Source organism: Sinocyclocheilus grahami, unplaced genomic scaffold (assembly GCF_001515645.1).
Source record: "Sinocyclocheilus grahami isolate Dianchi unplaced genomic scaffold, SAMN03320097.WGS_v1.1 scaffold189.1, whole genome shotgun sequence".
Lineage (NCBI taxonomy): Eukaryota > Metazoa > Chordata > Actinopteri > Cypriniformes > Cyprinidae > Sinocyclocheilus > Sinocyclocheilus grahami.
The window spans coordinates 696,817-710,635 of NW_015505368.1; the positions used below are offsets into that span (position 1 = coordinate 696,817).

The 13,819-nt window shown below is 37.4% G+C and overlaps 1 protein-coding gene across 2 annotated transcripts in view; it reads right to left on the minus strand.

Moving 5' to 3' along the window:
- Positions 1 to 13,819, minus strand: part of myo6b (myosin VIb) — a 70,436-nt gene that overhangs the window by 26,872 nt on the left and 29,745 nt on the right. For both annotated transcript variants that reach the window (XM_016284824.1, XM_016284825.1), the window contains exons 14-26: positions 12,719 to 12,810; positions 12,422 to 12,494; positions 11,068 to 11,195; positions 9,618 to 9,713; positions 9,199 to 9,369; positions 8,261 to 8,299; positions 7,200 to 7,293; positions 5,942 to 6,072; positions 4,602 to 4,679; positions 4,327 to 4,456; positions 4,099 to 4,189; positions 2,957 to 3,107; positions 577 to 773 (exon numbers count right to left, since the gene is read on the minus strand). In XM_016284824.1, coding sequence (XP_016140310.1) covers positions 577 to 773; positions 2,957 to 3,107; positions 4,099 to 4,189; positions 4,327 to 4,456; positions 4,602 to 4,679; positions 5,942 to 6,072; positions 7,200 to 7,293; positions 8,261 to 8,299; positions 9,199 to 9,369; positions 9,618 to 9,713; positions 11,068 to 11,195; positions 12,422 to 12,494; positions 12,719 to 12,810 — 1,471 coding nt within the window. The remainder of the gene's footprint in view (positions 1 to 576; positions 774 to 2,956; positions 3,108 to 4,098; positions 4,190 to 4,326; positions 4,457 to 4,601; positions 4,680 to 5,941; positions 6,073 to 7,199; positions 7,294 to 8,260; positions 8,300 to 9,198; positions 9,370 to 9,617; positions 9,714 to 11,067; positions 11,196 to 12,421; positions 12,495 to 12,718; positions 12,811 to 13,819) is intronic.

Below are 13,819 nucleotides of genomic sequence, written 5' to 3' on the forward strand. Positions count from 1 at the left end.
GTATGTTAGACTAGTTTAAGTGTTTATGTGGTTAATAAAACCTTACTTGTATCACACTTGACGTGGTTCATTGTTTGCTCATAACTGAGTCACTTAATCATGCAGATTTATGCTACAAGCTTTTGTAGAATTGTACAGTAAAGAAGTTATTTCCCTTAACCAGGTAATTAACGTTCTTAGAATTGATAAGACAGTTGACCCTAAGAGGTCAGCTAAATATCTACAGCGGATCTAAAATATTAATAATTAATTATAACTAGTTATGATTAATTATTCATATTTCCCATGAGCTGATTCGTTACACTAGTGTGGAACTGAATATGTTATATATGACTATAAACATAGAAATATCATCATGGCCGGATTCGTGAAACGATGACAGATGCTGTCCATGACAGCAGACTCTGGAGAATGCATAAGAGAGAGCAGGTCAAACCAAACCCTCCAGAGATATATTAATCTCTCTGCCAATCCCCTCCCATACCCTTTTTTTCAGCTCCTGTTCTTCTTTCAAATGCACTGGGACTCTGACCTAATGTACGGTTCATCCTATTTAAAACTTGCGACGTGACTCACATGCGGCGGTCTTCTTCCTCCTGTTTGCGTAACTGCTCCTCTTCTTCGTGTCTTTTCCGTTCTCTCTCCATCTCCTCCTGGATGCGCTTGAGTCTCTCCGTCTCCTCCTGCTCCTGCATTGAGGAGAGGAGCTGCTCCGAGCGCTTCACCAGGCCCTCATACTCCTGCTCGATCTCCTTGCGGCTCATCACCGTAGACTGACAGTAGAGATGAAAAGAAAGAGTTGAATTTGATTCGATTTATTTGGATACATTTTTGTTATAATGTCCACTTTAGTTACTTATAAAAGAAATTTCTCAGTGTTTCAGACTCATGATTAAAACTGGTAACTTGTCTTTTTGAGCAGTTTATTGAAAGAACTGGTTCATAAGAGTCATTTGCTTTAGGAATCAGGCAATACTGGTCACTGAAAAGAAGAGGCTCACTTGTTCGGACTACACTTGATCATGTTGTATGTTGAACTCAATAGAAAGACAAACCTGTGTGAGTTTCTTTTCTTCTGTGAAACACAAAATGAGAGCTTCGGTACAATACAATAAAAGTGGATTTATATCGCAGGAATGCAATAACAGTGTTTATTCATTTAGTCCGGATGCCAGAAAATAAAATAGCCACTTGTTTTGTATTTCATTCATTTGATCATCATGCAGTCAAATGAATCAAGAGTTTTAGAGTTTGATGTTTTGTTCTCATTCTTATTTTATCCATATGACTTTAAGTACTAGTTTTTGTATTCTAAAGGCTGGATCCTCTTACTCATTTTCTACAGCCTTTAGAAGTGCTTCAGTAGAGTCTTCAGCAAACTGATTGAATTTCAAATTTGACTCCTGGTCTTCACTGAAACATATTGGTCTCTTCATGTAAAACTGTGTGTGTTCCCTAACAATAGAACAGTTTTGTGCAAGGAACCAAAATGTATCGCGTTATTGACCAAACGTATTCTCACAAATGTCATTTGAGCTCGTTTTCAACAAAAAAAAAAATACTGCCTTTGTACGTCAGAGCAGGTTTGACATCCCTGATGGCAGACACCACTGATTTCCAAGTGTGTATTTAACATGACTGAAAATTAGATTTTCAAACTGAGGGTACTGTAGGATTTTCAGTAAATAACAACTTCAATTTAATCTTGGTTCTCATAATTTTTCATGAGAAGACTTACAATTTAGTGTTTGTCATTTGTATATTTATGATCATTCACTTTTCAAAAGCTTGACAGTATAAATCACAATCCCAATCACAAAAGGCCACTCAGTGGCTCCTTTAAAAGCTTTTCCTCCTGTGCTTCATTAAACAAATTTGAAGGTTTCGCAAAAAAAGTGTCAGCAACTCAGTGGTTACTCATTAGTTTGGCGACAGCGGTGACGCTGGGCCACATGCACCGCAGTTGTGTTAATATCCTGCAGATATTCATTAAACCTGGATGCGGATTTGGTGCCATCTGGCAGAGCACCAGAGGTGCATGGAGGGGTGCAAGCATTGTGAATGATCATTGTACTGCAGAGGGGTGGGGACTCAATGACAAGGTCCGTCTCACCCCCTAATGCTAGATGAGTTAGCACTAGTGTGTTGAATGACAGCCATTGACACAATCTACGTTATTAGCCAGGGAGGCCACAGTAATCTCCAGTCCAGATGGTAAGGTAATAGGAGGCATTGCCAATCAAAAACCAGATGCTAATCAAAACGTGCTATGCTAATAACAAAGAGGGCTATCTCGGGTGCAAAAGTGCAGAGCGCATCTCATTTAGAGGGAGGAACGGAGTGTTCAGGTAGAAAAGTTTCAGCTCTGGTGCCAGCTATTTATCAGGGAGAGGGCGCAATGTCTCTCGAGCTCCCTGTCAATAATGCACTCCGAGTCTGACAGATGAGGTTGGGCTCCACGAAGAGAATACAACAATGCATATACTGCATTCAATCAGCCGCAGCTGAAAGTTCAGGGGAAGGCAAGAAATCAACACTAGAAACGGCATAATACGGCAAAGCCTTGAAAATCGACTTGACAGCGTGTGGTGCGAATGTCAATGATGATCTGCAGACAGAAATCTCATTGTCGACTGTTGATTTGCATACTTTGTATTTGTTTACTCTGCTGTTGAGAGCTAGATTTTCTGCTGAATTATATGAAAAGCTTCTGCTCTCTTTCTTTGGACCCTAAAAAGAGAGACACTTGAAGCTGGCAGACAATTCTAGCCACAGCTTTAGACCGCTTTCATCAGGACATGGAAAAACACACACCTGTTGAATTATGCATGGAAACCGATATACGACGGCAGACTAAGAAAAGAGCTACACCACGTAACATCATTGTGCTTTGTAAGCTGGAGGAGGTGAAAGGGGGTTTGTCAACCTTGGGCGGTTTTCCAGTGGAAAAGCTCACCTTGATCTTGGCCATGAGGGCGTCGGTGGAGGCGGCCAGTTCCTCGACCTGTTTGCTCATTTCCTGTTTTCCCTCTTTGAGTCCATTTACAGCTTCGTTGAATTTCTCCATCCTCTTCCTCAAATTTTTCACCTTCACCATGCCATCAATGCTGCCAAGAGAATAGAGACAATGGTATTCACTTTTATGTCCAATCTATTAGTTTATTCAAAAATACATACTTTGTACACCAAATTCAGCATTATATCAGTTGCTCACCAATGGATCCACTGCAGTGAATGGGTGCCGTCAGAATGAGAGTCCAAATAGGTGATAAAAACATCACAATAAACCACATGACGCCAGTTCATAAATGTACATCTTGTGAAGTGTAAAGCTGTGTGTTTAAAATAAACAAATCCTTAATACCACTTTTTGCCATGAAAAAGTCCATCGCCTGTTGTCCTCTCACATCAAAATCCACCAACTTATTTGTCTAGAATTATTTTAGACTGTTTTCACTTGTAAACAGTGCTTGATCTGTGCATATTTTTCTCCCGATTCAGACAGGATGATTTTTGGTTTGAAGCAATGGTTTGAAGATAAAAACGTCTTAATGAAGTAATCAGTATTTCTTACTTCACAAGACATTAACTGATAGATTGTATTATTGTGATGCTTTTATTAGCTGTTTGGACACTCATTTTCACGGCACCCATTCACTACAATGGATCAACAGGTGAGCAAGTGATGTAATGCTAAATTTCTTAAAATCAACAAAGAAACAAACTCATCTACATCTTGGATGGCCTTAAGCAAATATTCATTTTTAGGTGAACTGTGCCTTTAAGATCTTTCCAAGGTAATACAAATATGGTAGACCTTTCTCGGAAAAAAAGTATAAAAGCTTTTCAAAACCACATGAAACAAACATGAAAGAATACATTTCTAAGAATTTTAAACTAGACTTTTTAAAAGATTTTTCATTGATCCAATACATAATTCAGATCGGTCACTGACAGCTTTTCAAAAACACCAAACAGATGCAAACAACACAGTGACACCACACTGACATAAGTGTTGGAAAACAGATCCTCACACTGACTTTGCGACGCATAAGCAATCACGGTCACTAATAGAGGTGTGCTGGTGTGTGTACATACCGAGGCTTGTGTCTTCTTTTGCATAGCCACATGCGAACAGCCTTCTGAATCTTGATGCAGGCACTGGCCCTGAAGCTCATTTTGTTCCTCACTGTGCCAAGTAAAAGAAAGAGGAAAAAGATGCCTACTCATCAAACTGTAACACTGCACAGGTGAATGGGAGGGCATGGAATGCTTTTAATTGCTTTTATGAAAGGCAGTTTACTGAGGTTATGAAGGGTGACGTACATTTAATAACTGACAGTGTGCACCACTGGACCTTTTTCCAGCGACTGCACACCAGCCACTTATTGACCCGTTTTACAAGCTCGGCCAGGTGCTCCGGATCAGACTTCATGATCTGGTCAAACTCTGCAAACTGAGGCAAACACAGACACACGTTAGGATTTATATAGCTGCATTTACGAGGTTCCGATGTGCACCAGCTTATTGAAACAGTACAGCGGTTATAACAGTCTTGTATTATCCCAACCCTCATGAGAAATATCATAAGAAATTATCACCTTCCCGGGGCGAAAGAAAACCCTGGTCAAGCCAAACTTGTAATCGTTCTCGTTGAGGCCAAGTGCTTTAAACAGAGCCTGCAGAAGGAGACAATATAATCAGACAGTGCAGTGTGTACACTATTAAATGTCTATCAGATATCAACAAGAATGGCATGACAGCGTCGAGCCTGTGCTTATGCTCTTTCATTTCAATGATGTTACATTTGATGTTTTTATGCCTTGGAAACTTAAACATTTGCTTTTCTGTGCTGTTTTGAACATTATTGCCAGAGTGAATTGTGAGTTAGAATCAGAATGATTTGAAAAAAATAAGTAAAAGTCAGTAATATTTTCTGCCACTTTGCAGCTGAAGTGTTTATGAAGTTTGTAGCTGTCAAAGAGTTACATTATAGTGGTTACATTTCCAGCTGGTATTGCAAATGAAAACATAAATTGTTGTAAACAGATTTTTTTAGGGGAAAAAAATGATATGAATTTTCATGAAAAATTACATTAATAAAACAAATAAGCTCCTAATGCTTAACTGAAAATTCAAACTAAAGGCCTGATGTTTCTTTAAGTAACACATCTCGAAGAACTTTAAACTAGACTTTTAAAAGATTTTTCCTTTTCATTGATCCAAGACATAATTAAGATTTGTCACTGACAACTTTTCAAAAACACCATGAACACACTGTAACCCAACTAAAGTTTTTATGAAGTTTGTAGCTGTCAAAAAGTTACATTATAGTGGTAAAATTTCCAGCTGTTATAGCAAATGAAAACCATAAATAGTTGGAAATAGTTTTTGGGGAAAAACAACATTTAAAGACCAGGCATTAAAAAATGCTCATAAAATATGCTCAAGTAAAAATCCAAAATCAAGGCCTGAGAGAGACAGCAGGGAAAAAGCTTGTTGTTAAACCTTGATTATACTCTACAGTCTAGACATTGCATTACAAGCATGATCATCAGAATAAAGAAGTAATTTTCAATAATTGCAATCAATCATTAATTGCAGCCTAATCATATACTGTATGATTAAGTAAATACTTTATATTTAACCATGGGTGTATGATTAAAATGTAATTTGACTTTCAAATGTATCTGTAACTACCAATGATAAACCAATAACATTTATCATGGAAATCAATGAGGGATTACTCTGTGCGTGCTTTGGCACATGGATATGAAAGGCCATGTAGTTATTTCTAAAAAAGAATCCACCTAGCCACCATACATCATACTAATCCTAATTATGTACACAAGAACTTTAGGTAAATAACAATAAGAATAGAATGAACTATTATTAATTTTAGATGCAACGATCAAGATAAAAATAAACAATAGAGGTTTACTTTGCAAAAAAGTCGAGGATCAAGCCTTGTGAGCTTGTTGGGCATGTACTGCTTGTACATGTTGTAAAGCTCATGAAACGGAGCTCGGGAGGGGAAGCCACCCTGCATCAGGTCCAGCACTGATACCATGCCTGAGAGGAGAAGAGAAGTACAGTTCATGAAGCCAGTGAAGATACAGGATTTGCTGCATTAAAGACTGGCGCTGAAGCATGAAGCAAGTTTAAAGGGGTCATATGATGTTGCTAAAAATAACATTATTTTGTGTATTTGGGCAGGCTTGAGTGAGGAACTCAAGAAGGATTCGAAGAAGGAGCGGCCGGCGGGCTTGTGGCAACCACATGTGATGACCCCGGGCTGGACTCCGCTTCATCCATGGTGAAAGCAAAGTAGTTTCACAACAAAACACAGCGCCTTCACGACATGCCAGCTGCGGCAACAACAATACTACAGGGAGAATAAAAGTTACGCCTTCTTTCTTTGCGTGAACATTTGGGCGGCGTTATGCAAATCTTCTCACACAGTGACATAGATATGTGGGGGCGTGTTTGAACGAGGCGTTTTAGGAGGGCATGGTTGACTCTTAACTTTTATAAAGAATATCTCTTTGGATTTGAGACTTTAGTCTTTGCAACTTTACAGATCTTCTTTATGCACCAAGAGCTTGTAACACTCCAAAGAGAAAGGAAAAATTTAAATCGCATCATATGACCCCTTTAAAGGACGATTCAACATGTGCACTCCACCTGAACTTGAACACTTGCCTTTGTCAAAAAAACTCACAGAATGAGCTTATAGGAGTATAAACTAGTACACTTACTACTCAGTACTTACTTGCTAGTAGGCAAGTACTGTAGTTGATAAGTCTACATTTATCTTATATGGTGCACAACTAGTCAACAAAGGTCTAAAGTATCAAACTAATTGTCAAATTTACATACCAGTGGATCTCCTAGGATATACTTTTCTTACATCTCTTGCCTGAAAGTTTATTTCTAAAACTTTGCTAACAGCCACCAACCTTCAAAACACTCTTGTGGTAACGCCACTTCCAAAAGATAATGAAAAATCAGTGGAGCTCACATTTAATATGGCCGTTCCATAGGCAATATCGGATTTGTTTTAAAAGGGAGCTTGCGACTGATGAGCGCTGTGTATTTGTGATGGGTTTTCTTGAATTGAAATATTTGAAGCATTACCACAAGTGCTGTGAGATTAATTGGGAACTAAAAAAAATACACCTATATAATCATATACATACCTGAGCATTGAAGCTGAGACAGAATCTGAGCTCCTTCAAACTGGTGGCTCACCATCTTCAGATTAGGCTTCACACAACGGATAAAACTAGAGCCCTTTTCAACACATACACATGAGAAGTTGTTACAGTTTAACAGAGAACAAATAATATTATTATGCATAGGATTTACATTGGACTCTTTTTATATATTGTTTGTGGGATTGAAACACATAATAAACTTTTTTAGGAGGTACACTGTCATTCAGACATAAGTTTTTTATGTTTATGAGTCTCTTATGCTCACCAGAGCTGCATTTATTTAATCAGAAATGCAATAAAACAGTAATATTGTGAAATCAAATATTATTCGAATTTAAAATAACAGTGTTTTTAATTTAATAAATTTTCAAATGTAATTGATTCCTGTGATGGCAAAGCTAAATTTTCAACAGACTCTCCTCCAACCTTCAGTGTCACATGATTCTTCAGAAATCATTCAATATGCTGATTTGGTGCTCAATAAATGTTTCTTATTGCATTTATATCCACTTTAAAATAAATTAATGCATCCTTGCTGAATAAAAGTAAAAAAAAAAAATCTTATACATTTTTTTTTTTAACCATTAGTGTAAATGAGAGACGGTATCAATATTTTTTGTAACATTGCTGCAACAGGAAATAAAAAAATAATAATTTGTTGCATTTTTAAATTCGAAAGACAAAGATGTCAAAATTACAACCGTTTCCTTAGCAGCTTTAATTAAAAAAATTAAAAATAATAATAAAATAATTGCAGCAGCACTGACTAGGTTTTTGTTTGTTATTTAATGCCAGGATAATATAACAAAGTGTTCAAAATATGCATTCAATAATTTAACATAAAATATAAAAACTTTGACATGTAAAGCAAACAAGCACATTTTGTTCATTTTTATGTGCCATTTACTAGTGCCATAAATCAGCAACTGTCACGTTGCATCATTTGCTGTGCCGCCTGGTTTGCGGCATGCATTAGACACACTCAGTAATAACCAAAACAAGTGGCCAATGTTTTTAAAATGAATAAATAACACATTACTCACCGTACTTCGTAGCTTTTCCAGTAGAAGGTTCAGTTGGGTCTATAAAAGTTAATCAGAAATTAAATGTGAGAGTGAGTCCTGTACATTTTAATTAAGAGTATCTTTTCGTAAAAATCAGTTTACACACACAGTTGTAGAGTTGTGCTGCTATGCAAATGGTATCAAACATTTTGACACAAACAGGAAGTAACAGACATGCATTATGTCAGTGATTGTTCCAACTATGAAGATCTTTTCTACACATTCAATAATGGTGACATAAATGACATGGTGATGCGTTTACGGTGAAGGTTCTCTTAAAGTATAAATTTCTTGTGTATGATTTCATGACAAACTATAACAGAGAACAAAAATGTGGCAGCCACATTCACACAAAGACATGGCAATGGACCAAGTGGGTGAAAGAGGCTGGAGGAGAAGGGTGGGAGAAAACTAAGATCTGCATTTGTTTGAGGTTGCAGGTTACCCTGTGGTGCCGGCACTGAATATTTCAGTCAGGCTTACCCTACAAAAGCTTCCGTTTTTTCACTTTTTCCTTGTTTCTCTTTACATATTTATTTCAGCCCCAGAACTTTTCACAGGGAAAGGCTGAAGAAACAGGAGAAGGTCTAAGAGAGGAGGATGAAGAAAGGGCAAAAGTTAGAAGGAAAGGAATTAGATCACCAGGTAAGAGGTCAAATGTCACTCACAAAAGCTTTTAAAACCTACATCTATCAAGAGGAATAAAAAAGAAAACAACTTAATGGATATCTAGTCCCACAAACAAAATCTACAGCGGTCTAAAGACAAAGCCTTGAGGAACTCCTAATCTTTGGAAAGCCTGCAGTCTTGAGAGCTTACATTTTTTGTCATATCTTCAGGCCTGTTAACACCTTTGACAAAATGTGTTTCCTGGCTATCAGGAGAATAAGAAGTTCAAAGCATAAGGCCAGATTCACCTTGAATTTGTTTCCCACACTGATAAAGCTGAGTTTGCCAGCCTTTTGCTTTGAGTCCTTGGAATTGGAGTTGTTCTCGAAGAGATCCCGGACAAACTTGTCCTTCGACTCGCACACCAGGCTCTCCAAAGACATGTGAAGGGCGTCATTATTCTTCTCCACAAACTGGGTCTGCTCACACACATACACCATACACACACACACACACACATACAAATCCCACAAGGCATAGAAATAAACACAAAGTCAACCTCACAAAAAAACCAACAACTTTACCAAAGGGATTCCCCCAAGGGCCCAATTGTTTTTACAGTGTGGCAGAAATTAATTAACTTATGTTAAACATTGTCACAATACAGAACTAAAACAATTAGATGGTTTCCAAACAAAAAGGGATTCATAATGAATTGGGACCTTACAGTCTCATAGCACACAGCGCCAGCAAAATGTCTTATGATGAAACCTTCATCATCTCTCAAATTCCGGTGGATTGTAAGCTTTGACTTCCTGGGCACCTGAAAAACCAGCACACACAGAATTAAACTTTCAGAAAAATCCATCTTTGCAGCTGTATTTTAATGGCTTCTTTCATATTTAAGTCTTGACATTGATGGAATGTCAGGATAAAATCACATTTAAAAAAACTGTCAAGGAATGCCCAGGTCATATTTAACCCCATTAATCAAAAGAAATAAAGTAACAAATAACATTTCATATAAGGAAAATGTAGCCTAATTATGCATTGCAACATTGTATTTTCATTAAACATAAGCACATTCATTCTTCCCAGGTTTCAGTAGCCTAATATAATGCCAAAACATATATGAATATTTGTAGTTTATAGTTAGTTTAATGTATTATTCAATTATAGCACTAAGACATGTTTGTTGTAATAATCAATGTGGAAATATTCAGTAAGATGGGGGAAGATGCCTCCCTGAAGAACATTGTGAATTTAATGCTAAATTGTAACATATTTACAAATGCATTAGCATACAGGATAATGAAACTTCATTAAATATATTACTGAGGGAAATTAATGGAAATAATTGCTAATTTAATTCTTATAACACTAAATTGAAAATCATGAAAAGGGGCCATCTTTCCCCACTACTGGGGTAAGATGACTCCCTATCTAGGGCAAAACGACCCCCTTATGTAAATTACTACCATTGTCATCTGATTTTTGCATAATATGTTAAATACATATCATTTTTATGATTTCCTTTTTTTTTTTTTTAAATGTCAGTACAGTGAAATACTAAATCAAACATTTGAAGTATATGTATGCATTTTGACAATTTATTTGAATATCACATAATGACAAATCAAATGAATCCAAGACAAAAAGATATATATGAATGACACTGTATTATTTTATGAATACAGAGCGATATTTTCAATGAGCCTATAGGTCATGATGAACAACAAAAATTATACAAAAAAAAAAACTAATCCTCCAGAGATCTATCATCTAACTTTAACTTTTCACTTCAAATCAAAACACACACACTTTAACAATACAAATCTAAATTAATTACATTTGCACTGAAAATTCTTCAGACACAATATATTTCAAATATTGATGTTCAAGATGAATAAGAACATTAATAAATGTCCTGAGATTAGATTTAGTGACATCTAAAGTCAAGAGGAAAATTCAAGTTGGAGGGGCATCTTATTCCATCTTCCTCTAAATATTAGGCTACTGTTTAACAATCCCTTAAGATATCTACATGATGACACTGAAGGTCAGATGAAAATGCAGAAAGTGAAAAAACTACTATTAACTACTACTGCAGGCTGGTAGTGCAAGCTTTTCTTTGCTATATTGTAGTGGCTGCTGGAAAGAACCAAACCATATCTTACAGTGAGACGGAAGTGATCTTTGTGCTTGCTGTGAACCGCCTCTGCAAAGTGCTGATCACTGGGCTGGGGAAGACGGTTCTCCTCATCCAGAATATCCAAGATACCCACCAGCTTTGCCTCAACCAGATCTGCAAAGCAATAAAGTCACAGAAAGGAGTTTGGGGCTGACGACAGAAACTTTTTATGCGAATGAATTCGAGTTGAATAGTAAATTAATATATTCAATCCCCCCGCAGAAGGTATTATCCAAAGTGAAGTAGAACTCAGCAAGTTTAATGGACGAATGCAAAGTCTGTAGGCACACATAGACCTTTTTGATAATCAGTGCGAAGGCATCCGTCATATGCATAATTCATCTGAGACGTGCGCAGGTGAGAGAGGTGCGGACGCAAGCGTAGTCACGTATTTGCATGAGCAGACACCCGAGCATAAATGTGAGGTGATTGATGAGGAGACATGCAGGGAAAGGACCTACGCGTCCATTTGGAAGTCACAAGGACATGTGTTGCATCACTATCAAGAGAATTAGGAAAAGCAGAGCTGGCAAAAGGAAAGCGAGTCTTTCCCTTTGGAAAAGCAGTGACATCTGCGATGCAGGTGTTGTGTGCCTACTTTTTGCGCCGCATCAGAGGCAAGATGTTATGTTAAGCCACCTGCATACTGTGCAAACTCGCACAAGCCGTTAAGATTTGACAGCTTGGGCAAAAAAAAGAGGTGGTTTCTTTTGCAATGCATACGTGGAAGATCTTCAATAAGTCGTTAGGGGTTAAAACACAAACAGACTAAAAAGATAAAAGGCATTGGTTCTGATACCTCCAGACAGCACAGTTCGGTCTGGTGATGGTATTTGCATTCAGTGAACCGGGCAAAGATTTCACCGTGTGTCCTGAGATTGAACTGACTTTCTGTTCTGACAGGGTGATTTGGGTCAGACCGCACTGCTCAAGCCGGCATCAAAAAACTAAAACAGTGCGAGCTCTTCATCTTATCTCCTAAACCCTCTCTAGAGAGTGAGAGAGGTTCCTCCCAGGATTCATTCCTGTGTTATCTCAGGCACCCAGCATGGATTTCTGCTGGAATATTCATCTTCGGCATGTTTTGTCCAGAGAGTAGCAGACATGACGATTTATACAAATAACGATGTTGTCGTCTGGGAACAGTTATTTGACCTCTGAAGGTCATAATTTGAGAAGAAATTACATTTGCGCCGTAGCACATTGGGTTTAGAGACCTTAGCATTTCCACGTGCGGAGGACTTCATTATATTTAAGTTGGCGTCTATGGGCCATAGTGCATCCGGTAATGAATGGAATGGAGGAAGGTCATTGTTATTCACAGCCAAAGGGACACTGACCTATGCAGTCCTGATTATCAACATAATGAACTTCATTCACTCCCAGGCCTTCTTTCTGATACAGCTCTTGCTCCTGGGGAGAAAAGAAAAAAAAACAACACAAGAGCATCGTTTTTGCTCAAAGTGGGAAAAAGCTTAACTTAATTTGCTGGAACAAGAACGTCTCAAAAGAAGTTAAACTGGAATCGTTAAATCGGAACAGTTGTGTGCTTGCAATGAAAGATGAAATGGCTTCATGCGTCAGTTTTAAGAAGTCACAGATTGATACAAAAAATGCCAATAACACTGATGACTCACCGCTTTCAGTATGCGTTCATTAAAAAACTGCTGCAGCTTTTCGTTACAATAGTTGATGCAGAACTGCTCGAAGCTGTTGTGCTCAAAATACTCTGAACAGGAATATAAAAAAAGCATTTTATGATTCATGTGCTAGGTAGATCTCTAAATGCATTTAACAGTCACACTATTACAGAGACACTGCTAGTGAAAGCCAATTACCGTTAATCCTACAGCATATTCTCAACCTTATTTCTGTGTAAAGACAAGCTAATAGCTAGTTAATCATTTCATCTTCTATACAGTGGGGGAAAAAAGTATTTAGTCAGCCACCAATTGTGCAAGTTCTCCCACTTAAAAAGATGAGAGAGGCCTGTAATTTTCATCATAGGGATACCTGAGTCATATCCCACACTGTGCTTATTTTAAAGTTGAAGGAATATTCCAATTTACATACAAGTTAACCTCTATCGACAGACAGCATCTGCTGCTGTCAATTACAATGATAAATCATTTTGGTTTATAAAGACCCCAAAAAATGGCATCGCATCCAAAATAAAAGTTTTTTTTACATAATATATGCGTGTATACTGTGTATATTTATTATGTATATATAAATACAAACACATGCATGTACAATGGTGTGAAAAAGTGTTGGTCCCCTTCCTGATTTCTTATTTTTTTGCATGTTTGTCACACTTTAATGTTTCAGATCATCAAACAAATTTAAATATTAGTCAAAGATAACACAAGTAAACACAACATGCAGTTTTTAAATGAAGGTTTTTATTATTAAGCGAAAACAAAATCCAAAACTACACGGCCCTGTGTGAAGAAGTGTTTGCCCCCCTGTTAAAACTGTGGTTTATCACACCTGAGTTCAATTTCTCTAGCCACACCCAGGTCTGATTACTGCTACACCTGTTCGCAATCAAGAAATCTCTTAAATAGGACCTGCCTGACAAAGTGAAGTAGAACAAAAGATCCTCAAAAGCTAGACATCATGCCGAGATCCAAAGAAATTCAGAAACAAATGAGAAAGAAAGTAATTGAGATCTATCAGTCTGGAAAAGATTATAAAGCCATTTTTAAAGCTTTGGGACTCCAGCGAACCAAAGTGAG